Below are 27,790 nucleotides of genomic sequence, written 5' to 3'. Positions count from 1 at the left end.
TCAGTCATTTTGGAGCCTGTTTTTCATATTGATATTGTTCGAATTTGAAGATACATAAAGAATAACATATGTTCCTATATGTGTTATGAAACCCTCTGTAAAATATGGGACTTTAATTCCATATATAGAGGAAGAAAACCTAGATGGATCATGACTGCCTCGAAATTGAATGTCATGTGAGGCAGCCATGTTGATGTAGCATTTTGAGGATCTTAAAGTCCGAATTGGAGAAAGTTTCTTTATAAAAAAGTGTTCCTAAATACTTGAAGTATATGTCTGTAAAAGGATTTGGCAATCCATTGTGTTTATTGTGAGCTAGGTTGAGTGAATTATGGTAGATGCAAATCTGAATAGTATGTTTCTTGGCTGGAAACAGGACCGAATCATTTTGCATGCCATATATTGTGTAGAAGTGATATTAAAGTGAATTTTGGATATGTTATACCCATATATGTCTAGTTTCAGTAGGTTCAAGAATCAAGGCATTTGGATTAATATAGAGAAAGTTATGGCAGAATGTGTGCAAGTAGGTCATGTGATGATCTAAGACAAAAGGATTAGATTGCCTGAACTTTGTGGCATTAGTGTCTTGTAAATCATATAGCATTCCTTAGTTTCTATTTTCATTAAGTTTATGTTAAATCTAATTGTATCAATGTTATGTGACATTAGGAGGGCAAGGTGCAATTGAACGCACACCCGCTCGTGTTGAATAGATCGAACCAAGTGCGACGGTAAGCATATTGCTTATATATGTGTATAAATGTATTGTGCCTTGTGACTTGTTGAGTGTGAGATGTGGTTGAATCTGATGTGAATGATGTGGATAATGTTTGAGTGTTTATGATACGTCATGATTGATAAGAAAGTGTTATGATTGAGTATGTTGCAGTGTTATGCGTAAATACGGCATGTTAAGCATTGTGCACATACTGGAACTGAATAATGGTTGGATTATAAATAAATATGAGCTTGCTTAGATGGATATGTGAAATGGTCCAAGTTGAGAGTGCTATCCGAATATTGTGAGCCGGAAGCACATGTGTTGAGATATATGAGTACGTGAGTGAGTGTAACTCCTCCGTAGCACAGATGATTGTATTCCGAATTTAGTGAGCCGGAATACAGATTGGGCCCAAGGACCATTTTATATATATTGTCTAAGTATAGCAAGGCCTTTCTAAAATCAGTATTACTATTCTAAATGAATAAATTCTAACTTGGTACTGATGACCTATTTTGGTTTGTGCTCTTTACATTACTTGTATATACATATATGTGTAATATGTTTATTGAGTAGGCAGCTCACCCCTTGCCAACAGATTTTACAGGTTAGGTGGAGTTCTTGTTGCTTAAGGTCGCACCAGCAGTGTCAGTCCATTCTCATCTAGGCATTTTGGAGTCTTGTGAATGTACTTTTGTTTTGTAAATCCTCTGTGTAGGATAATGACTTAAACGTGTATTGTAAATTATAAATGCTTTCTCTTATGTATAATATGTAAAATTTATATGAGATTGAAGTTTATATGATTGAGAATTGAAAACATGTCTATGACTGATATTGTGTGAGATATCATGTGATCCAAATGAGGGGGTTACACGCTGCCTCTTCGTGCCAATGATTAGAAATAACCGAACCTATCTCCGGTTCCCTCAACCATTTATCTTCGAAGGCGAACTTGCGATTCTGAGAGTCTTGGGCAGGCGCCTGCGTGACTAGGAAGATAGGGGAGTGGTCAGAGATTGGTGCCAAGCCATTATACAGCGACCCCTCAGGGAATTTCAACGCCCAGGCTTCCGAAATTAAAGCTCTGTCCAGCCTTTCCTGAACCTTGTTGGGTTTGCCATGATGCCGAATCCATGTATAAGGGTACCCATCCATCGGCATATCATTTAGTCCACTTGCCTCAACCGCTTCTCTAAAACCTTTGATGCACCATTCTGGGTGGTTCAGAAGCCCTCTCTTATCAGATTGATCAAGGAGATCATTGAAATCTCCCATAATTGCCCAAGGTAAAGCGGAAGCGGAAGCTAAAGATTTTAGTAGAGCCCAAGAATCTCTCCATCGACTACTTTCCGGAAAACCATAGAACCCAGTGAGCCTCCAATCTCCTTTCTCACTATCATGCATTCGTAAATCTATGTGGTTGTTTGAAAATGAAAGCAGTGAACAGTCAGTGTTCTTCCTCCAAAGAGCACAAAGCCCACCGCTATGCCCCACACAATCTACCGTATAGCCCCCATCAAAATTCAATCTGCTTCTGATTTCTGAAATACGAGAATCCGTAACCAAAGTCTCAAACAATAAAACAACATTAGGACTGTGAACTCTCATGAGTTCACTCAGCACCGGAACTGCCTTGGCATTACCTAGCCCACGGCAGTTCCAACTCATAACTTTCATGATCCAGGGCAGACCTCCCCTTCGAGGCCCGCCGATTGTACATTTTTTGATCCGAATATGCTTTGAGTCTGTGTCGCTGATACTTTCCTGCTACTCAAAATTTCCTATAAGACACCTTCCTCGTCTATCTCCATTTCTTTTGATCTAGACACCCCTTCTGCGTTCTTTTCTAGAGTTGCAGTACCCTGTTGATTATCACACCTACTCCTTTTCCTGTCATTTTGTATTTCAAGCCCCTGAGTTGCTAATTCTTGCGGTTCCTGCTGCAGGCTGACTGACTTCCCAGAGTCCAACATACAAGCTCCTAAATTGCGAGCTAGTGATTCCAGTACTGGAGCTTTGACCTGATTCCCACCCGCAATGCTGCTTTCACCACCTGACGGAATCTCCTCTCTCAACCATTGTTCACTTCCCAAGGTAGTAGAGCGTCTCGGAGGTGCCCTAATTGAGGAATCCCAGTTTCTATGCACTTCTTCCTCTACAGCTTCATAGAATTTGTCACAGTTTCTATCAATGTGTCCAATCAGCCCGCATATATAACAAAACGTTGGAAGCTTCTCATATTTGAACTGACAGTAGCTCCACTCCCCCCCCCCCCCCCCCCGCTTTTTCTTATCTTTTTGCCTGTTTTGAGCGGGATTCTCACGTCCACTTGCACTCTGATTCTCATAAAAGGTCTACTGATAGACCATGTGTTCTTAGTGTCATATTGCAGGAATACACCAATGTAATTTCCTAAAACCGTCCCGACTGTTTCAGAGAAAAGTCCTGCTGGAACCCCATGAATTTGGACCCAGAATGATGCTAAGTGCAACGGTGTAGATAAGGGATCCTCACCTTCCTTTATTTCGTGTAGGATCAGTAGATTATTGTCAAAGGTCCAAGGTCCCCCCTCATGACCCATCTTAGATCGTGAACATGGTAAAAACGAAAGAGAATAATTTTCAAGCCAAGTTCAGTAATAGAAATACCTCTACCCGGTCTCCATAAGGAGGCTAGTCTCTGTTTCAGAATTGTGAAGTTGACGTTTTTATCAGTCAGTAACATGCCAACAAGACATAAGTCATACTCTCGATTACCTTCGACTCCTTGGACTCCCCCAAACTCGAACCCGTCCTCAATTTCTATACCCTCTGCCGTTGTATTATCCATTGAAGATTGGCAGCCACGATCGACGAACGGCGGAGCAGCAAGGGAAAATCGGCGATAATACCTAGCAGCAGAAGCGTGCTATACAAGAACTCTCATTCGAGAGAAACGCTCTCAACAGGAGCAGCTAGTAATAAAAACGTCGACATATCAACTAAAACGTGTCAAGGTTAAAAGTATAAATATACATTTCAAATTTACAAATACCATGTTTATTCCTCAATTTTCATATCATCATTATCATACCATCAATACCATACTCAAATTTATTCATACCAACATTGTCTTCTTCAATGTGTCAAATATACATATCAAATATAAAGGTCAAACCAATTAATGTCAACAAAGCAATATATCAACAATAACAACCATATCATAATATATTTAAGGGAGAATTACTAAACTAGCACCTTTTAAAGGGTTAGTTTATATTTCTAGCTCCTTTTAAATAAATAACCAAAACTAGCATATTTCAACAGATTCTTCCACATTTGCCCTCGTTATTTACACTCCGCTCTAACACATACGCTCTCTAACACTCCGCTCTCTAACATATTTCATTGCGCATCCTCGGAACGATTCATTCGACGATTTCCTCCGGCGAACGCGAAGCTCAGACAACGCAAAGATCAGACATAGCGAGAACGCAAAGATCAAACAACGAATCGGATTTAGAAGGAATGACAAAAAAGAGGGTAAATAACTTGATTTTACTTATGGGTTATTGTATTGTATGTACATTTGTTGGGTTCTTATATTGTATGTACATTTCATGGGTTTGAGAATGAATTTTTCGTTATACTTACTTCTTCTAGTGTTAGGGTTCATCTGGGTTTGCAGTTGCCGATATCAATGTGATATCGACAAACCCTCCTTTCCTTGTTTGTTTATCTTCTATATTCGTGCATATATTTGTCGATATCAATCGATATCCTATCTGCAATTGGTAAGTGTTTGATCGATATGTGTCGATATCTATGTGATATCGACAATTAGGTTCTCGATATCTATGTGATATCGATATCACATAGATATCGAGAACTTAATTGTCGATATCACATAGATATCAACAACCTAACTTTCATTCTAGTAACTTTTATTTTACCCTCTAGAGTTTAAGATGAAAAGAGGATCATCTTCTACGCCACCTTCTTCACCACCTCCACCACATGTTGATCTTCCCGAGTTTGAAAAACTCATTTATGAATAAGGTTCCTTCTGTGATGGTGACACGGAAGAAATCATCAGATTCATGAAAGGCATGGCAAAAACCATGTCTTTTGTCTGTGAATCCATGACTGACTATCTTGAGTCAGTTGATGATGAAAAGAGAAGACTGAAGAAGGAGGTGAAGAATCTCAAAAGGCAGTTGGAGAAAGCTAGAAAGGACTATGATGATGTTCTTATGGGTCCTGACTATTTCTAGCTTTTTTTTAGTTTATGTATTTTATTTTGTGTTGTTTTTTGTTCTTATGTGTTTATGTTTTTTGTTCTTATGTGTTGTTTTTTTTATTAATATAAAAAATACAATTATCAATTTGAATCTTATGGGAACACAATATATATTATTTGGAACTTCAGTCGATATATGTCGATATTGTAAATGTTATCGACAAATATCGGCATATATTGACATTGAAGACTATAACTTCGGTCGATATATGTTGATATTGTATTTGATACCAACAAATATCGACATTGAAGACTATAACCTCGGTCGATATACGTCGATATCAAATACAATATCGACATATAACTTCGGTCGATATATGTCGATATCAAATATAATATCGACATATATCGACCAATATCGATACGATGCAATATCATCATATCTGTCGATATTGATCAGAAATCGAGAGATATCGACACTGTCGGGGGGAAATATGAAACTGATGTTCCAACCAAAATGCATTTTCAGACAACAACGCCACTGTTTTTGGGGTTCGCACGACCAGGAAAAACAAAAAAAATGAAGAGAAACAATATACATTGGGTTGTAGAGAAACAAACTACTAGATCTTAATGATGAATGGACTAAGCTTTAAATCTTTTCAGTGGAACTAAAAACCAATGAAAAACTTACATGATTGTATAAGGTAGATTTCATCAAAGTCCACGAAATCTGATGCTTGTTATGATCAGTATGCTCGTAAAAACCCACACATCTCCATGCACCCATATTATCATCCTTAACCATCGTGTCGATATGATGATCGGAAAAAATAAAAATAGAAAACATCAAACTAGCCTTCCACATCATTTCCAAACCACCATTTCTTCCTCTCTTATCCACAAAGCAACTACCTAACTTAATTTTTTAACGAAGAGTAAAAATTTTATTCTGAATAACCAGAGTTTCAATTAGAAAAGGAATATCAAAATTATAGGTTTAAATTAATTCTCCACCCAAGAGTTTCCCACATTCCAACAGTTTCAACTAATACAACTCATTGCTCTTGGCATACCATGCCTCGCGGCTTCCATATCAGAAGAAATCTCTTTCTCCCTCCGAGAAATAAAACTTTGTAAAAATTGTTTGGTAGTTCCTCTTCGACAATAAACGTTATGTTAGAGTCCTCTCGAACCGAATTCTAACCCAAACCCAAGTCTGAACCTGCCCATCTTCTCTTCTTATCATCTTGGAGCTTCAGGCCCAGTTCATCTTTAGTAAACATAATCACATCCGACTTAGAAGTCATCTAGGTAAAAACTTCATTTCCAAGCATGTTACTAAAGGATATATCTCGAGTAACACATGGCTAATCAAAAATTCCATTTTGAAAATCATTAAGTGACTGATAAGCTTGAATTCCCCATATAGCTCCTACATTTGATATGGAAAAACCCAACCATGCCTTACTCTCATTTCCACGACCTCTGGCCGAGGCCTTTAAACATCCCTCGCTCCTTCTGCAACACTCGAATGAACCTCGAAATTTTCGGAACGGCAGAGAAGCCCACAGAGATAACAAAAGACTCCTAATCATTCATAACTAAATTTGATACCAAATCTTTTTGAATCGTTTGAACATCCACCAAAACCCTTATGCACATGAACTGAAACCTCATCCCAGTATTGTTGTTTGGATTTTAAGCATTAACCTCACCTATGAAACCCTTATGCATATTAAATTGTTTAAAGTTCAATCATGCCTACAAGGAATTATGAAAATTAAGGGCTGCAGAAATGTGAATATTGATAAATTATGCAGATAACAGATCAAGTAAAACAAAGCAAAAAAACTTTCATATAGAACTGTCCGATCAAAGCTTCGAAAATGTTCGATCAAAGCTTCAAAAATTTTCAATGGAGATGCTGCGAACTTCATCCAGCTCTTGCCTAAAAGCTGATACAAATTGGTTAACTCATCAAGAAGCCTATGTTTCACTTCTTAGTTATGAAGTCCATTCTGCAGTTATGCAATCCTAATCTTTCTCTCTATACCTTTCTAAATTTCTTTTACCCGAAGTCCCCTCTAACCTACCCCGTTTGAAATTTAGATCGATTTCTACATGATCTCTGGTTCTGCATGAGCTATCAGGTTGTGGACAGTTGTTGGAGGCGGTTTAAAGATGAGCAGAATCCCTGACTGGGTTGGTTTCGGAAAATGCCCCTGGAGAGAACTTCTTGCATAACGCTTCCGTAGCTGAACCAATCCGAGCTTGCTTCTGCAACCGATTTTGTTGACCATTTTCAGACTATTCATATATGTAAGTTGAATGGTGAACTGAAACACATGGACAAGTTTTCTCTTACCTTCCCTTCAATCACAATTACGAGACACCCGTTTCTGGATTTGCGATAGACCCCTTCATATCAGAAAAAACGTTGTGAGAGGTTAATGATAGATGTTATGTTCCGAAATCAGACTGTTGACAGATGTTTGAGAAATTACCAATGTTAAGATCTGGGAACTCGAGACAAAGTTTGGATAGAGGCTGGGCGATTTCGACCTGCATTTGTTGAATAAATTATCAAGGAGACAAAAACAAACTACAAAAGCAAAATTACATTTACTCAAAAACGAGTTATTGTACAATCGACACAAATGTGGAAGCAAATAGCTTAGATCTAACAGCCGAACAGGATTAAGCCAAGACAGTTGAATCATGAAAAACTGCAGAAGTACTACATTGTAAATCACTTTACTTACATCTGAAAGATTTGTTGTCAAGCATTTGGAAACAAATGGTTCCATTATCGACAGCAAGCCGCAAGATCTCGATAACTCGATCAAACACTCCCATTCATTGTCCAGCTCAGCAATATTTGTTGCGGCAAGAATGATTACATTCCGGCATTTAATCTACAAAGAGGCAATTGCTCGACATTAATTCCTACTGGTACTTTATAAGATGCATTATTTCCTTTGCTACGAGGACAAGTAAGGCTTTCAAACACGTACCATCGGTACTGGCAACTTCTCGTGATGCAATAATTCGGTTATACCTTCAGGCAACAAAGCCATCTGAAGAAAAGAAGGCAGTGGCTGAGACTAAATTCGAGTAGAATGAACTGCATCATTTAAGAACAGAATGGAAAACACGGGCTGGTCGCATAGTTTTAGAATGCAAAACATGAAACCAAATATGCAGGAAAAAAGGATAGCAGAGATAATGAAACCCCATTGATGAAAATCGGACAAGATAAAAATTTCAGGCGGAAACACAAACAAAATAATCTAGCTGCTAGCGCATGATTGAAATACTTCAAATTTTTCTTCAATAGATACACCTAACAACATTACAATGTTCTTAAAGCATTTAGCACCAATTTGGTTCTTCATTTTGTAGCTCATACATCCAAAACCCCTAAACACTACTAAAATTATGGCTCCCAAACTTCATTTCGTGACAAAAAAGTCCATGAACTTTTTAAAGTTAAAATCAAAAACAATCTGTTAAACATTTAAAGAAATGATGACCTAGAATACGTATTTGACCATAATTCATAGTGACATGGATAAAAAAGAGAGAGTCAATAAGTCAATAATGTAGTCGAACTTATACAAGTCATCATTTCACTAATTTTTAAACAGTTTTTCTTTGATTTGGACGTTAATCTTAGTAAAGTAAAGTTCGAGAACTTTTATGTCATGAAATGAAGTTTAGGGGCATAATATTAATAGTGTTATAGTTCAGAGGGCCTTGGATGTATTTCATCCCTCAGTTTTTTGTTGTTTTACTCCAAATAATAGATCACAGGAGTGTCTAGTTAGGACTGAGAAACAAATGTTTATAGCTATTTTGGAAAGAAAATCAGCTAACATCGAACATTTAAACCAAACAGGCCCTTCATATCTATTACAAGAACATATCATCATAAAAAGGGAAAGGCTTAGAAACCAGTAATTCAACAGGAATGCATGGAGGCCTCATTACACAAAATATCGTCCGTTTTTTTTTTCCTTCCATTGTTAGAAAAATAGACAACCACATAGATAAAATTTACCTCATTTCGATCACCAGTGCAATGTTCGCCTATAAGATGCCTAAGGTACTCTTCAAATTCTTCATCAGGAGCCTACATTGAACAAGAAATCCAATAATTGAAATATCACTCTGTAAAAGCAATAATAAATAAGAGTAATAAAATCCATGCTGCATGGAAACTTTGATTTTAAAGCGTTTCACATTTACCCAAACTCTTGGGAACTTATATGAACCATTTCAAGTCAAGTTTCCATAATTTAAGAAAATCGGAAACTCATTTCTTAAAATCTAGAAACTTGTTTCCTAGAATGTATGTGTTTTCAGAAGTAGATAAATGTTAATCACCTATGGAACTTTTTTGGTCCAAATTTGCAACCAGGAGATGACTGGTATTTTTCACTTTGCTAAAAACAAGGGCCTCAAAATTAAAATGACCGTTGATGATCTCAAAATTCAAAACTTCAAAGACTAATGATATTCTAAGCAACTTTAATTCTTCAACTTTTTAATTTTGAGGTCATTTAGGTGTTGTTTGGTGAGGAGAGAGAAAGTGAATGTTTAGAGAGAAAGCTCCGAAAATGATGATTTCGGAAAATAAAAAATTTGGTTCCATAATAAATGTGGTACTAAACAACTTTAATTCTTGAAAATTTTTCATTTGATGTCATTTTTATCGTGCCAAACTTCGCAAATACCAATTTAACAAAATGTGAAAGCAGACGTTTTTTTTTACCTTACCCATATATATATTCTAGAAATGTTGCACACAAACTTTTGAATTTAAAGCGTTTCATGTTTCCGTATACTTTACGGAAACCAAAACTCTTGGAAACTTGTGTGGAACGTTTATGGTCACGTTTCCGTAATTTTAAAAAAAAAAAATTGGAAACTCCTTTCTTGAAATTTGGAATGTGTTTCAAAAGTGGATCAATGCTAATCACATGTTCACTAAATCCCTAATATTTTCTAGATCATCTTCTACTACAAGCTTTCAAAATGAAAAAGAAATGGAGAAAAAAAAAAAAAATCTATTTTTTGCCTCTATCATGTGATAATTATAGACATATCCATATATTTTTATTATATACACGTTTCAGTTTCCTATATATTTTTACAAATGCAGTTTTCCGGTTCCGTTTCAAATACAGTTCCCGAATCAGTTTCCACATAACATAGCTTAGAATCAATAAAAAAGACTCACCAAGCGAACCCCAAAAGCCTTTGCAACACCTGCTAAGGTAACATCTGAGTGCAATGGTCCTACCCCTCCATACATAAAAACCTACAAGCATTATGTAGAATCTCATAAATTCACTAAATACTCAAGAGAGAAAGCAAATTACAGACTTTGTTACATCAGTAAGGAAATCACTTGCTACAAAATTAATAGAAATTATTAGCATTTACCATATCATTGGTAGCTATTCGCTTTTCAACCTCTTCAGCCACTGAATCTACCTGGTTCAAAGAAGAAGTTGGAAAAAGAAGTCTTAAGAATGAACATAATAATGGAAATCTTAGAGCTCTAGAAGTGCCTCCAAACAAATCAACTACTATACAACACCAAGCTCATCATATTATTCTGTAAAATCGCTCCAGCTTCCATCAACTATTAATTCAGCAGAAGAAAAGATATGCAAGTTAACTGTTTGTCAGATTAGTTACTCACATCATTCCGAACAACAGCTGTTTGTGATACTGTCCAACCGATTGAATGGAGCTTTTTACACAAAGAAGGTCCCAGTTGATCCTCAACCATGCCGAACCTGAGCTATGGAACAGATAAAAAGCATTGGAAACTTCAGCAATAACAGCAAGTACTAGGGAATTTTTCATCTTGAATGCTTGTACAAGATGATCTAGAAAATATTAGAGATTTATTGAACATGGGATTAGGATTGATCCGTTTCAAAAACACATTATATTGAAAGCCAATTCTAAATTTTAAGAGATGAATTTTGAATTTTTTTGAGTTACGAAAACATGATCGGAGACATTTCATACAAGTTTATGAGAGTTCTGCTTTCCAAACCGGAAATGTGAAACACTTTAAATCAAAGTTCCCATGCAACATAGCTTAAATACAATAGGATAAATTAGACCCATGGCCCCTCAACTTTGGCCTTACTTTCTTTATGGCACCTAAACTTCAAAACTGGACATAAAAGTCCCTGAACTTTACTGTTTACTAACATAAAAGTCCCTTATGAAATCTTTCAAAAAAAAGAGTCCCTTGTGAAAGTAAACAACCCCAAAATGACGGTAGACAATGTCAAAATGGAAAAGTCCAAGGAACCACCATTTTCGATTTTCCAAATCACCCATTTTCGGTGCTTTTTCTCTCTAAATACCACTCTCTGTCTCCCCTAACGAAACAACACCTAAATGACCCCCAAACCAAAAGGTTCAAGAATTAAAGTTGATTAGAAATATGATTTCCATCAGCTCTACAACGGAGGGGTACCTGCTATTGGAGTAGTCAAAGGTTAAGGGAATTTAATGTTAATAAAGGGCAAAGTTCATGGACTTTTATGTTTGTTTTTGAAGTTTGGGAGCCTTAAAGAAAGTAAGCCAAAGTTGAGGGGCCATAGGTGTAATTTACACAATACAATATGGTAAAACCAAATAAGGTTGAAAAAAAAGCAGCTAACTCAGAAAATTCAAGATTGAGATGGAGAACCAATTAACGAGGGACTTACAGAATCTCATCTCCCACAGTGATGGCTGAGGCTACAAGCATGCTGTTTTCATGTGAATCCTCACCATCTGCACTGTTAGCAACAGAAAACTGGCCAGTGATGGAAGAAGAGAACTTTTTCGCTCTTCCAGCTCTTTCTGACCTTCCATCAGAAAGCAAGTATGCAGGTTTAAATTTTTCTTTCCGGCTGGAATCACAGATAGACAACAACGCATTTGGTACTGTGTCATGTATGCTTCCTATTGAAGTATATCTGCCAAAGAACAGTCAAAGATGAAGCGTAGCTTGCAAGTACAAAAGCAAAGAAGCTAAAAAAAAATCCAAAGATGCCGGCTACAAAAATGAGAACTTACCCCTGATCATAAAGGCTGCAGTATTGAACCTTGCAGGTCAAAAGAAAAGACCATACATCTCTGTCAAAGAAACATATAAAGTCAGAAATTCTGATTCCCAGTTTGTGGTCTGTTTAATAAAATTTACCAAACTTTATTTTCTTTCAATAAAATTATTGAACTTCAGTTTGATTACAATAATGTCGGTCCAGCCAATTTCTATATAACAACTCACTGGAACTTTGTGTCACAGGAAATAGTTGACTATACCCCAACTAAACACCAATGTCGGACAAAGATGTGTGAGTTTTGAAAAAACATTTGTGTGAGGATGCTCCACATGGGACATACTTGGCTGCCATGTTCCTTCCATGTCAGCCAAAAGAATCAGACATGTCGGGCATGACGCTTAGCGAGTATATAGTCAATTGTCTTCTGTGTCACATCAAAATTCCAGTGAGTTTTTCTACACAAGTTGGACCTAAATGACTTCCCAAGCCTGGATAAAGGAGGAGGGTTGCAGTAGGTTTGTGGCAGCCAGCGTAAAACTTAGCCACATCTTATGGACATGAATTCATGTTAGCCGACCCCGAATCATTTCGGGACTAAGGCTTTGTTGTTGTTGTTGTTGTTTTAAAACAAACCCCCAAACTTCAATGATTGTCGTCGCATTTTACCCCACTTTTCCTAGATTCTACCTAAAGGATAAAAAAAGGGCAGCCAGGAAAAAGAGAAAGAGGGAGCAAATCATAAAAGTAATTTATTTTATGTAACTACCTGTAAGACCAATCCAAGATAGGATTCACTCTCATGAAAGGTGGCCACCCCGGTGAACTGGGAGAGAACTGTTCTTGACCTACCTGCATAAGCAACACTTTGTTTTGAAGTCCCAAACATAAAGGATAAATTGCATCGATGATCAGTAAAATTTGGGGTCTATTTTCACAAAGGTCATTGAACTTCATTTTCTTTTAATAAAATCATTGAATTTCAAGTTTGATTTCAATAAAGTCATTTCGGGTAATTTATGTATAAAAACTCACCGGAATGTTGACATGGCACAAAAAACTGTTGACACACGTGACTGCCACGTCAGTCATAAAGGTCAAACATGCCCAACATAACACTTAGGTGACATACAGTCAACTGTCTTCTATGCCACATCAAGGTTATAGTGAATTTTTGTACACAAATTGGCTGAAATGACATTATTGAAATCAAATGTGAAGTCATTGATTTTATAGAAAGAAAACAAAGTTTAGTCAGATTTGTGAAACATACCCCAAACTTCAATAACCTTCAGTGCATTTTACCCCAAACATAAAGCATTCTTTAGAAAATAGGATGCCATGGATCAAAACTATGTTTTGAGGATCATCCACAATACAGAGCATCAAACATACCGCAGTAGGATCACCAATTCGAACACCAAGGAAAATAGCTCGGATAGGATTAGCCTTTAGTAGATTTTCCAATCCAGATTTGAAATCTGTACTAATGATATCCAGTTGCAAACCATAACTGTTCATGTAAAAAAATCCTCTCAAAAACAATAAAAGCAACACAAAAAGTGACAAAACAGAAACTAAATCTCAATGTCCGATGTATTCCCAAGCTAAAAGATAGCACAAGATCAAGCAGAAGCTTCTTACCTCGAAGCTGTGTCATAGGTAAATGAATTAATTTCAGGGAAGGCAGAAGAACTTTCAAAATATATTGTTCGAATTGGGAAATTAATCAGACCACCATTTAAGCAGCTGTCTCCTCCTTTATGTAAAAAATAGCCAGCTCTAAGCAAGTGAAGCAAAACCTAAGAACCAAGCTTGAGATTAATGTTGATCAAAGAAAAGCTAGCAATGAAATTACAATATAAATGAAAACCTACTGTCGAATCCTTCCCTCCATTAAAGCTAAAAGCAACCTCTTCAGTCCTGCAAAGAAAATAAATTCAGTGCTTTCAAGCATACTTGTTTGCAGCAGAATAAAGTTTGATAAAACATGTATTAAAAGTAATTACTACGTTCGCAACAGAAAAAGTTAGAGCATATAATCATGGCACTTCATGAAACATGCACTTGGAATAACTATTCTCTTTACTCAGTTATGACATTTACTGTTCGAGGAACTCTAATTTTCTTTGGCATAAATATATGTCAAGTACAAGTACTCTCTACAAGAAGTGAGATGTTGTATATCTTGTCTTTCTTGCGGAAGCCCATAAGAACTTACAAATTATCAAGAGACTGATGAAAAGGATTGTATCAATGATGATCAAGTGCAATTTGCACCGCTCAGAGGAGTGTCAAACGGATTGTCGTGTTATAATCTTGTTACATGATTTATCTACTCCACATGATTATATATGTTAAAATGCAACAAAAATGATAATCTTGTCAAACAGGTTGTGTCTATAAATTGTATCGTGGTTTTAGAAATTGACAGCCCTATCTTAGCCTTTAACCAGAAAGAGATGAAGTGGAAGATATCTTGCAAGACAAGAACTTTTCCACATATATCAAGATTTTGCTTGAAGAGATCCCTTCTCCACCCACATTTATGATATAATGATCATAAAAACAGATGAAAATAACCCTGAAACTCTGATAATGTAAACCGACAACACTATCTATTTGTACCAGCAACAATTAGTCAAAATATAAAGTGTTTTATGGGTCAATTAGTGACTTGATATATTGTCTACTAAGACCCCAATTAGTATAACCGTTCTATCAACTAAGATATAGTACTGTGGTAGAAGATGAATAAGTATGCAACAAGTTTTTTCACTGCAGCATCTTTATTGCATTCCAGTGGCGTTAATCATTTACATGCCTATTCTGGTCCCACAATACAGCCATTTTCTCATTTAATGTCCAAGACAGCAGTGAAACATGGAAAAGCCTTTCAACTTAAGAATCCCGGAAGAAAAGACAAGCTGTTCCGACAAGGATTGCATCAAGAATCCTAAAATGAATGCAACAATCCTGTCAACAATCCTTGAGATTCTCAAAACGAAACACAAGCAGCCAAACAGGAATACGACAAAAATCCTATAAGAAACACAACAATACCGACAAGAGAACATGACGATTCAGACAGCCATACTACCACAGCAATACCGACAAGAGAACATGACAATTCAGACAGCTATACGACAAAAGCCTTTCAACTTAAGAATCCCAAAGGAAAAGACAAGCTGTTCCGACAAGGATTGCATCAAGAATCCTAAAATGAATGCAACAATCCTTGAGATTCTCAAAATGAAACACAAGCAGCCAAACAGGAATACGTCAAAAATCCTATAAGAAACCCAACAATACCGACAATAGAACATGACGATTCAGACAGCTATACGACAAAAGCCTTTCAACTTAAGAATCCCAAAGGAAAAGACAAGTTATTCCCTTTAATAATATCAAATTCTTAAAGGGAACATGACGATTAAAACAACTAAAGCATCAACAACTCAAGATCATTCAATCTAAAAGAGAACAATCAAATTTCCCATATTGAACAAATAATCAAATTCCCCAAACATAATTATATTCCAATTTCCTAACATGCTATATGTGAACAAGGAACCAATTAGATTCCATCCATGGAACATTTATTGATAAAATTAATCAATAAGTTCGACAAACAAAACGTCTAAAAGCATTTAAAACTGCCAGCTGGTCAGGAACATGCAATTTGTTTCGCACTATTTGAATACAAAAATGATGGGAAATGATTTTATCTTTGTTCTCCGATTCAACCAGCTAATAACCCTTCTCCAACTATAGCCAGATGAACTCATACAACAACAATTCATAAATGACTTTCCAAACGACACCAGCAACAGGGCACTCAAAAAAACAAATCAAGAACATTTTAATCTGAATTATGCAATAGATACAACATTTTATCAGAAACCAATCCCCCTGAAACAATCTTTTCCCAGTTTATCCTGGGCTGGGGATATATTTCGGACCAAGAAACTTTAGTAGAAGGCGGCTTCAATTCAACACATCTAAATTCATCCAAGTTTCTTCTACCTCTCTTTTCTCATTCAAAATTCTCTAGCTATCATAACGAGCTTTTAATAATTTTTCCCCATAAAATTCACAACCAAACATATAAAGTCACAAGATAAATCACACTACAGAGATTTCAACCAGTACCAAAAAAGCAAAGAGTGAAGAACTTACGAGTATAAAGCAAGAGCTCTTTGAATAACATAGATGGCGTTATTGTACTTGGTTTTGAGCCTTTTATCATCACTTTCTCTAATTGCTTTATCGATCTCCATGGACCCTAACACGAAGAAATCTCACAGATAAAGACCCGAAAATACATAAAAAGAGAAACAATAGATTTAGCTTTTCTTTCAAATCAAATTTCAGGCAAATAAATAAATTGGGTTTCCATAAATCACCTTTCGACTCCAAAATCTAGGAAACTTAGACCTTATTTGAAGTAAGAGGAGTGATCTTTGGCCCTTTGGATTGGATGCCACAGATTGGTTATCTGTCAACGCTGAAATACAAAAAATGGTGGGCTTTCTTCAGTTTCTGTTCTCATCTGCATAAAGTAAACCGCTCGGGCCAATGCTATTAGCTAACATAGACAAAGTTTGTTGAAACGGAAATGAAACAGTGAAAATTTAGAATCTTTAAGGCATAAGGTCCAAATTGCCCCCTAACCTATGCCTTAGAATTCAATTAGGTACCCAACTTTCCCAAATCAGCAATTAGCTCCCTATCTCTACTAAAATCCCCAATCTGTTAATATTTCCATACATAGTGGGTCTATTTGATACCGAAAATGAAAAGGATGTCATAAGAGAAAAAAAATTCTAAAAAAAAAAGAGAAAAATTCAAATATTATTTGGTAAAATTTGGAAACGGCTACTGAAAATTAATTAACATGTATTACTTATGAACAACAGCAAACAGTTAATAACAACAATAAATAGAAAACCAAACGGTCTTTTATATGTAGTAAATATACGGATTTTTTCTAGCATTGATTCATAATCACCGATTTGTATTTCTTGGTTGAATCCGTCCAGAAATTGCCAATGTACCAATAAATCGGCGATTGTCTTTGATTTTGTAATAGATATTACAGATTACAATGAATAACCAAGATGAAATATATTATGAAAGCGATGAAGATGAATACGGTGAATCTGTTTTTACTTTTTTCTTATCCAACAGAGAATATGCACTTGCACTTGATGTATTATTCTTTGTCATATTGTGTCCATTATAGTATTGGTTAGGGAGTTGGTTGATGATTTTAAGAGATTGGGATCTAATTGAATTTGAAAATATAGGTTAGGGGGAAATTGGGATTTAACCCATTCTTTAATTATTCTCTCAAAATGTGGATCTTTTTTACCTAAGTTGGATTTTATAAATTGATTTATTTTACTTTTTGGGTTATTAGACCCGATTAGTTGGATCGAGGTTGCTCAGATAGTCAATTGTTAGTTGGTCCTCTAAAATATGAATTCATAATCTTTAATTCAAACGACTCGAAGTTTTATCAATAAATTGGAAAATGGTCATTAGCATTGACGAAATTTACATTGATTTATCTACCGCAAGCATCGGTTAAAGGAAATGTCGTTGCAGATTTTGTGTCTGACCACCCTACCAACTTCCAATATCCCGAAGAATTGGAACTTCTAATTTACATTGCGCAAAAAGAGCCTTGCACTTTAAGGTTCGACGGTTCCAGTACCGACAATTCCAACAGAGCATGTGTGGTGATCACTTCTCCATTCGGAGCTAAGACAATCTTATCCGTGAATTTTGGATTTTGAGTGCACTAATAACCAAGTAGAATACGAAGCTCTAATTATTGGGTTTGAAATTCTAATTGATTTTAGAGCAAAAGAAATTAAAAAAAATTTGGTGATTCACAACTTGTTATTCGACAACTAACAGGAGAGTACAAATGTTCAAACTTATCATTAATGTCGTATTTTTCATTCACACTTCAGCTCTTGGAAGAATTTGACCAATGCAGTCTAGAGCATATTCCAAGGGACGATAATTGGGAAGCAAATGGATTGGCTCAGATTGCTTCGGATATGAGAATTTCCAAGGAAATGATGTATAAAATGATTCTCATCAAAAGACAATGACATCCATCTATCACAGAAAAAGGAGTCCAATTCGAATCATTCAATATCGTCGTTAACTTGGCCCAAGATTGGAGGAACCGTTCACGAAGTAATGAGAATTTCCAAGTTAACGTCAATATTGGGGTAAATAAAAAAATCATTTTATTTTACAAAAAAAAATATAAAAATTTACCAAAAATCAGAAAATTTAGAAATATTTTTTTTGCCTCTTGGAAAAAATATTTCTTCGAATGGTTGTCTTGGCGAGACGCAGTCCTGGATATCATTTTCTTGACATTAACTCATCCACTATCCACGTTGTTTTGCTCCAATCTCAGCAATATCATTTAGTGGGAATGGTGGGAGTAAAATAGGAGGTTATGAGATATGAAATTTAGATTTTTGGGCTATAAATACAACCTCAAATCATCATTCCAACCTCAATCAAAATTCAATCAATCTTTACTACAGCAAAACTCAGTTCTTCCTCTGAAGCCATTCTTCCAAAACTCGTTTTTCCCAAGTGATCAAGCTTCGTTTTAAAGCTTTAATTTTCATCTTTAAGCATTTAATTTTATTCCCCAAGCCTTCAAATTGCTTGAAACCAAGTTCGTATCAAGTCACCATTGCCATCTTTTTCAAAAACTCAGAAACATCCTTCAACACAAATTCCAGCTTTCGGTTCATACCATCATTTAATTCTCCGTTTAATCAATCACATTCATTGACACCCACAACACGAAACAAATTTTCAACTCCAGACGCCGACGAATCATCAATCCAATTCAATTTCAAGTTTGTTATTTTCAATTCTAGGTTTTGTCAATATTTTATTCTTACGATTAATTGTTTTGTCAAACGTAATTTCTTCACGAAATTAACGTAGTTTGTTTCAGTTGTAATTATCGCTTTCATTTCCGATTCTTATCATTTGTAATCAAAACAATATTTGCAAAATCAATAAAAAAAAATGAAAAAATTTCAAATCCTTGTGTTGATTTAATTCTTTCGTATTGTCATTAGTGAGCTAGTAAAGCTTTTTATAGTGGAACTAGGTACCCAAGAAGGTTTTCATTTTTCATTCTTTGAATCCTTCATCCAATCGTTCGTTTTCTAGAAGTCAAGTTTAATGCGCATTTTACAACCCAAAACCATTAAAATCAATTAGGAATTAACTTCCCTAGCCGACTCGCACCAATTCCACACGAATCAAGGTTGAAATAGGCATATCCACAAGATATAACCAACACAGGGACCCAAAAAAAAGCCCAATAATGAAATGGATTTTAATATCTTTTAGCAGAATTACGTGGTTTGCATCATTAGCAGAATCAAGACAAATGTATTAACTCTATTAAAATGTTGACGTGGCAGAAGGGTATTTTAGGGGAAAAAATTTCTCTAACTTTCTCTCTGATTCTGAAAAATCCAACGTTCTGGAATCTAGAGAATTCTGAATTTATTGGGTAATAATGTGACAATTCTGGAATTCCACCAAGAAGAGTGAGAAAAATATATTTTAATATTGATTTTGTTTTTTCAAAGTTAAAAGGTAAAAAAAAAAATTAATTTTTTCCAAAATACCACTGGCTTTTAACGGAGTTAAGACATTTGTTTTGATTCTACTAACGGTGCAAACCATAGGGTTTTTTTGTAATAAAAAAAACCGTAGATAGCGATATGTAAAAACGTGAAACCACATGAATTTTATTTGAAATTAACCTTGAAAGTAAAAGTAAAGTTGAAGAGTCACGATTTACCCCAACCCTGATTCGTGCAATTTATATTTTTAGTTTTGACGGTTGAATTACCAAACTGTACCAATTTCATGGTGACCCATAACCATTATGTTGTGAGACATGAGTTCATAGTTGAAGCATATGAGACCATCTCCAACCATCTACCCTCTTTTTTCTATTTCAATTCTATTTTTCACTACTCTATCCTAAATTATATAGTTACTACAGTAATATTTCTCCAACCATTTACTTAAGGCTCGTTTGGTTCGAATGTTCTTGTTTGATATTGCTGTTAATTATTTGTTGTTCGTTATTACTGATAGGTAGTAGGTATTAGTTAGTTTTTCTATTTTTAAATAAATGTTTCAAATTTTTACCAAACACTTTTTATTTCATATTTAGATTTAAAAAACTTGACAGTTTCGAAAAATAAAAACAAACGAAACTTAATTTATAACTCAAAATTTTCACCAAACGGCACTTAATTTATAACTTAAAATTTATAACATGAGATAAAAATGAAAAATAAAAACAAACCGCACTTAATTTATAACTTAAAATTTTATTTTAGGAGCTTTATATTAGAGGATAAAAATACTTATTTTAAAACACTTCTTTTTATTTTTAATTACAACTCTAACCTAGCAAAATTAAACATAATCTCTTGTACCAAAATTACAACCATATTTAATATTCAATAAATTAATGGGATCATTAGACCTCTAAACAAATTTTATTGTAACCTATTTTATCTTAATTTATTTTGTTTCTGATATTCTATTTTTTAATTTTATTATGAGTGGATGCAATTAGATTCCTGTTATACAATAAAAACCACTAACTATAAACTAATCCAAATAATTATTATTATCTTATTTGTATTTAGGGTTAAGGTGTAAAAATACCCCTAACGTTTTGGGCTAGAAGCAATTTACCCTTAACGTCTAAAATGGTGCAATTTTACCCCTAACGTTGGAAGCCAATAGCAATTTTACCCCTAACGTTGATAAATTAGGGCAATTTCAGACACTATTATAAAACACAGATATTTTTGTTCATTATTCTGCACCAATTGCATAATAATTCGTTCTAAAAAAAGGATTTCATGTTTTTTATAATTTAATAATAGAATTTGAGATTAATATTTATAAATTCTGTGAATTTTTTGAATTTTTTTATCTAATCTGTACAAAAAACAGTATATTTTTTTATTTTTTTTTATTTTTTTCACATCCCAACGAATGTTTGTGATTTGTTACTGATAAAATGACACACGTATGAAGTGTAGATAACAAGATTAATGATCGAGAAGACAGTTTGATGAATTATTTCTCAAATTGACCCAATTTATTAACATTAGGGGTAAAATTGCTCTTGGCTTCCAACGTTAGGGGTAAAATTGCACCATTTTAGCGTTAGGGGTAAAATTGCTCCTGACCAAAAATGTTAGGGGTATTTTTACACCTTAACCCTTGTATTTATGGTATCTTCTACATTTTCACTTAAATAATTTATTATTTTATACCGAAGAGAAAACTAAAACTTATTTGATAACTAAGAATTCTTTTAAAAAAAGTACGAATAGACATTGTTTTACTTGTATGAATAGATATATATTTCCTTTTTTTCTTTAATTTTTATGTATTAGTAAAGACTTAAGAATACTTTTATTGTTTTAAATATATTTTTATATATTCATAAAGACCTAAGTTATAACGTGTTTGTTTTAAAAAAAAAAAAGTTATAACATGTGCATATGACATTTTTTTAAGTAGGTGATCAAGAATATGAATTATTAAAGAAAAAAAATAGTCATAAAAGATGAATGTTTTTATTTGTTATTCTACAGAAACAACTATAAGCAATCAGTTAAAATTTACCAATATATTTATACTAACAACTAGTCAAACCAATTAATAAAAAAGTAATTAGCTAACAATTAATCTAATTAGTAGTTAAACTCTATTTTCTATATCAATGAGAAAAAGAATAGATTTGTTTATGAGCCGGTATAGATTTGTTTATGAGCCGGTTGGTTTGACCATGGGTTTAGATATTTTTATTTCATATTAGATTTGGCCTGACCTAGTCCAAGTTTACACAAAGCCGTACAAAGAATGCGTTGAGATTGGAATTTGTTTTGAACGCTCGCCCAATCCAACTTCCAATTGCATGCCCTTATACCGTGTGTATATATAATATGGGTTTTTTACATAAAAATCATCGGGTCAAATACATGAATATCATAATTAAGTACAAAATTACAATTAAGTCATATCACCAAACTTAATTCTTAATATGTCATTATTATCTATATATTATGTTTTTACACTATAATTTAAGAAATCTAGACCCCAATTCATAAATCATACTAGTTTGACATAATCCAAAATTATGACTTGACATAGTTGTAAATAGTTTTTAAAACATGAATTTCTGTATAATTTTCCCAAAATCTCATATCTTATCTACTTATACAAATTTCCCTAAATATGATGCAAGTTTAATTTAACTTACAAAATAATTATGCGTCAAGTCCAATTAACCCCGGCCCAATCCTAATTCAGCCCAATAGATTTATTGACAAAGTGATTAACTTTAGGTTTTTTTTTTTTTTTTCTTAAACTGAGTAGTGTCCTATATGTATATTTGATCATAATTGATGGTAATATAAACTAAAAAAAAATCAATAATGTAATTAAACGTTAATTTTTTTTAACGGATTTTCCTTGATTTAGACTTCCTTGATTTAGACTTTAATGTTATAGAAAAGCAAGAGAGAAAGCAATTTCTATTTCCATCTTCACCTTGTTCTTCATCTGCTGCTACATTTCAACTTCACGGAAACTGTGCACATAATTATGGGAGTAGAACAACTCTCTCTACCTTGAAGAAAAAATGTTATAATAATTTACATGATATACATATCCCGGACAGGGACGGAGACAGACGCAGAAGCGGAGATGGCGCAGAGGACAGCTGAATCATATCGGAATTCATTTATCAGTTCCAACCCTTTAGCATATTCCAAACTCCTTCCTCGATTTTACTACGTGGTGCGGTCAATTCTTCCCCTTCGTCGAGTAATATCCTGTAAACTTCGTATTCCCGACCTCCGATCATTCGCCTCCTAACCTCAGCCTGAAAGAACAAGAATGCAAGTAATGCAAATGCCAACATCGTAATAGATAGAGCTGTCAATTGCTAACACGACTTACATATTTGTATTTATATCATATATAATCATCTGAAATATATAGATTACGTAACAAGATTATAACAGGATTATAACATGTTTCAACTACTAATAGAGAAAGCGGATAAGTACCGAGAAAATGCCGATGTTGAGCATCTTGAGAGCAAGTGTGATATCATGGAACACAAGAGGCCTACCCTTGCCGGACAATTCCACAGGGTTTGCTACCAACAGTTCTGTATCAGGGCCGCGGTTTGCAACAGCTACTCTAAGCGGACGCAGTAGCTCCATCTCAAGACGAGAGCTCAAGGATGTTTGCTTGCTCGGATCAACTACCTTTTTCCCATCAGATTGCACGATAAACAAGTCTATCTCGCAGTTTCTTCGATGCTTTATAGAGAACCGCCCGTAAGATATCTGGTTGAACCAAACCAAACCAACCACAATATAGTTCAACACTTACCGAAAGCACGAGAATAACGATACAAAGCAACTACTAAAGTCGAGTCTCCGTACCTTAATGTTGTAATCTTTTAGAGTTCTCATTATGTCGTAAAGGAGACCTTTGTGATCTTGGCACGCAATTTGGACGAGGGAGTGAGAAGGACTTAGCGAATTGTCCATTGTAACAGAAACACTAGGAGAAGTTAGGGAACTCGGGAGTTCGTCGGGAATTTCCGACCGAAGCATGTCGTCGGTAATTGTTGTTGGAAGAAATGAAGATTCCTGTGAACATGCAGTAATCTCAGGGCCAACCATTTCTATTTCACAGCTTATCAATGCCTCTCCCATAACAGCATTTAAGTGTTCAATAGTATCCGCCTTTCTCTTATTCGTATGCAGAAGCTTCCTGAGAGACGAGGCATTAAATAACACATAACTTTTACATGAAGACGACGAGAATATAAACTCGGTATTTCTAAATGCAAAATCTGGTTATAATTTGGGTTGTCAATTTCTGACACAACACGGTTCACAAAGATAACTTATCTAAAATGATTCGTACCTCTAGATCTTTTCCATTTATGGGGAACTAATACATCTTGCTTGGCTAAAGATATATCATCTCCACTATCTATGAATATTCGTCGTTTTATAATCTTATTAGGTTTATATTCTACTTCGATATTTACTTCTATATTGGATGTTTTCTCATTATAATTATTTTCTTTGAGTTTTCTATTTTTAGTGGTTCATACTTCTATCTTTCTTTTTCGATAATTTTTTGGGCGTGATTCTTAAGAAATGTTATTACACTATGTTTTTGTATTATCGTTTTTGTTGCATTTATATCATATATCATATATAATCGCATGGAGTATATAGATCGCATAACATGACTATGACACGACAACCATTTTGATAGTGAAACAAGTTATAATGCTTGGCTGAGAAGAGATATGGTAAAAGCAAAACCTGGTGTCGGTGACGAAGAACAGGTCCATCACTCTCCCGTCCGGTGTGGTGGAAACCTTTACTTTTTTTATTGTGAGTTCAAGTTCACATAGCACTTCTGTTACATCTGCAAAAAGAACCCTCTAAACTCAATCACAGATGAAGTTTATGAAGCATTCCTAGTGCTAAATTCCCCCCTCAACTCAAGCATCCACTTTTTTAAGAAGGGAAAAAGGCGTAAAACGTACCAACGGTTACTCAAGTTTGGACAATATCTCAATAAAATCGCAAAGGTTCGTTATGTATCAATAAAATATCTCATCTTGCATTTTATATCTAAAAGTCAGTTTTAAACATTTTGAGGTCACTCACCAGAAATTGTTAACTAGAATGCTTAGTTAATTTTAAGGCGAGTAAAGATCGGTTTTGACGGTGGATTAGTTAATTTGACTTGAAAAAGTTCAAAGTGACTTTTTATCCGTACACAATGTAGAAATGAATTAAATTATTGATACAAGATAAGCTTTTGTGACCTTATTAGAACATTGTCCAAACTTAAGTGACGCTCAGTGCACTTTACCCGGAAAAGGGGAGACCAGTCAACCTTTTGCGCTTTTTAAGAGCCTGCATCCATCCAAATTAGTATTTGTTTCTTGATGTTAGGTAGTAGATATTAGTTGATATTCGACCTAATACGTTTTTAGTGCCCTGTAATTGTCCAGAAAAATCAACCACCCCCATATTTTGAAAACGTCCCATTTACCCACTTAACTTGCTTAAAATGACCTATGACCCCCTAAAATCCATGACTTCACGTGGTAGAGGAAGGGGAGATTTTAGACAAGTTGAAGTGCGTAAACTTGCTTCAAGTTCATGAGTAAATAGTTCGTTTTCAAAGTATAAGGTGATAGTTGATTTTTTTGGACAAGTACAAAGACTAGAGATTAAGCGGTTGATTTTTCTTCCAAACTAGCTATCAAGATTTGTTTTTTACTCCTAACCAGACACTTCTATATCTACTGAAACATGTAAACAAACAACAACAACAACAACAAAAAAAAAAAAAAAAAAAAGCTCCAAAAACAAAACCAAACAGACACTTAATCTGATCTTTCTAGACCTTCTCAACTACATTTACAATTTGCAAAAAAAAAACCACAACCTACCTTAGAATCACACAATTAGGGCTCAATAGGCAATAATTGAATTAAGAAGGGAAAGATAGTTAGAAAGAGAGAGAGAGAGAGAGAGAGTTATTACTGTGTAAAATCCCAGTGTGGTCATGACAGCATAACTTCAAAAGAAAGACATCCGGAGGTTTCGGAGGGTGTTGTAGTTCCGGTAGGTAATAAGAAATACCAGAAGCAGAACTTATAGAAGGACAAGCTTCTAATAGTCTCTTCTTTAATAGGCTCCATCTAGTTGATGATTTACCAGCAACCCAAAACACTATGAAACACCATTTCCCATCTGTTGATATATCTTCAATCATACCAAAAATCAAAGTTAGAGTTCAGCTTTTGCACTCAAATTTGAGAATTAGGATAAAGCACAAAATTAGTACTATGGTTATCTAGGCAGAATAATGTAACAAAATTAGAGTCTCTTCTTTATAAAGCCGTTTTGTAGATGGAATAATGTAACAAAAACTCATTTACCGTTAATTTAGTTCCACGTTTGCGCCACTTAAACTCTATTAAAGTCCACATGTAATCAAAATTAGTGTTGATTTCGTATGTGGAGTCTATATCTGTTCTCCCCAAAGGGGTAGAGACGTGAAACCAAATTAACGGAAATTGACTTTTATTAGATCTGCCATCAATGAGTCTGTAAATTAAGGGTCAAAATGATCCCGACTTTCAAGATCAATCTAGTCGAAATTGAATTTTGTGTATCAACTTAAAACATCAAGTTGGCAAGTTTTGATAAATGAATCAAATTTTTAGATATTTAAACCGGTTGTATTTGGACTAATTTGTCAAAATTTGCCAACTTAAAGTTAAATTGATACTTAAATTTCGATTTCGGCTAACCAACTCTAGAGGCCATTGTAACCCTTAATTATGGAGTCTAAAATTGCTTCATTTACAAAAAAGTTAGTGCTAACATTGGATAGTTATATGAATTAAGGATCAATATCACCCTTCAAATTGTCAAGCAGGATCAATTTAGTCTAAAATCACATATCAATCTGGCTCTTTACCTTGACATTTAAAGTCAAATTAGTCCGAAATGACACATGCCGAACAGAATGCAACACCTGCTAAATATTTAGCACTAACAATCATACACACTTCTAATTTTGGACCTATGTTGCACGGAAACTCTAGTGTCAGTTTTCGTTTCCATTCCTTTTCCGTTTTCATTAATTTTCTTATAAATAAAATTTCTCGGTATCTGTTTCGTTTCCGTGCAACATAGTTTTGGACTGATGTGACACTAGATAGATGCAAGTTGAAAGTTCAAATTGATAACCAAATTGGATATTAGACCAGCAAGCTTGAAGAGCCCAATACATGGCAATAACCATAAAAGCTAATTTTATAGCTAATCCCTTGAAAAATTAAGCGAAGAAAACAAACAACAGAAGGCAAAAGTAAAGAACCCATATTGAAGCATACCTCCTTTAACAATATTAACGCCAAAGAAGAGCAAGATGCGACACAAATCACAACCCAGACCAGTTTTATCAGGGCAATTCACAGTGATAACATTCAAGTCTCTTTCCTTTTCTGATTGCCGGATGATCACTGCATCATCGTGAAGAAACCCCATGAAATCTCTTCCAATTTGAAGACTCGATCCTTTTTTTCCCCCTTTTGCAATCCAGTGAGTCTAGAGAGAGAGAATAGTGTTTGTTTTCTTTGGTTCTGCTTCAGTTGTTTGTTTGTCGAGTTGCAGATTTTGAGTTTGGTGAGTGTGGGAGAATCTGTAGGGGGAAGATCCGAATGGGAATATGGATTGGAATATCTATCAAAGGACTAGTAATTTATATCTCGATAACGAGATGTTGATTTTGACCACCCAGAGATATTTTCCTTTTCTCCAATTGAGTACTTAGTAATTTTCAGTAATTTTTATCAAGTTAGTGACCGACTAAATTCATTTAATCAGTGTAACTGTCAATTATCGTTAGATTTAATTTTATTAAAATTTTATTGAAAATTAAAATCATCATAAATCTAAATTTATATCTTTTAAATCTAACGATAACCGATCAAATTTACTTAATTATTTTTTGGGTAAATTACAAAACTAGGCCAAATGGGAGGTCCATTTACATATTTAACTCATTTACTCAACCTACTACATATCTAGACTTTTTTGTG

General features: G+C 34.7%; 2 protein-coding genes across 2 annotated transcripts; both read right to left on the bottom strand.

The window, feature by feature from the left end:
* Window positions 1-6,781: 6,781 nt before the first annotated feature.
* On the bottom strand, window positions 6,782-16,610 carry LOC136209122 (uncharacterized). The gene is made up of 17 exons (XM_066000500.1): window positions 16,434-16,610; window positions 16,207-16,312; window positions 13,905-13,950; window positions 13,672-13,829; window positions 13,423-13,540; window positions 12,797-12,879; window positions 12,041-12,100; window positions 11,689-11,940; window positions 10,659-10,755; window positions 10,397-10,447; window positions 10,191-10,271; window positions 9,009-9,080; window positions 7,963-8,025; window positions 7,711-7,863; window positions 7,453-7,510; window positions 7,314-7,366; window positions 6,782-7,225 (listed from the first exon to the last, which is right to left on the bottom strand). The coding sequence occupies exons 2-17, from the start codon at window positions 16,305-16,307 to the stop codon at window positions 7,124-7,126; spliced, it is 1,548 nt and encodes a 515-aa protein (XP_065856572.1). The 5' UTR covers window positions 16,308-16,312; window positions 16,434-16,610; the 3' UTR covers window positions 6,782-7,123.
* A 6,035-nt stretch (window positions 16,611-22,645) lies between these two features.
* LOC136209746 (ACT domain-containing protein ACR10) lies at window positions 22,646-27,437 on the bottom strand. Its single transcript, XM_066001328.1, has 6 exons — window positions 27,083-27,437; window positions 25,722-25,943; window positions 24,483-24,588; window positions 23,583-23,916; window positions 23,199-23,483; window positions 22,646-23,011 (listed from the first exon to the last, which is right to left on the bottom strand). Exons 1-6 carry the CDS (start codon window positions 27,234-27,236, stop codon window positions 22,874-22,876), a joined length of 1,239 nt encoding a protein of 412 aa, XP_065857400.1. The 5' UTR covers window positions 27,237-27,437; the 3' UTR covers window positions 22,646-22,873.
* Window positions 27,438-27,790: the final 353 nt, after the last annotated feature.

This window comes from Euphorbia lathyris, chromosome 10 (assembly GCF_963576675.1).
Source record: "Euphorbia lathyris chromosome 10, ddEupLath1.1, whole genome shotgun sequence".
Taxonomy (NCBI): Eukaryota; Viridiplantae; Streptophyta; class Magnoliopsida; order Malpighiales; family Euphorbiaceae; genus Euphorbia; species Euphorbia lathyris.
The sequence above is the reverse complement of the archived record's forward strand: the minus strand, read 5'-3'. Positions and strand labels throughout refer to the sequence as shown.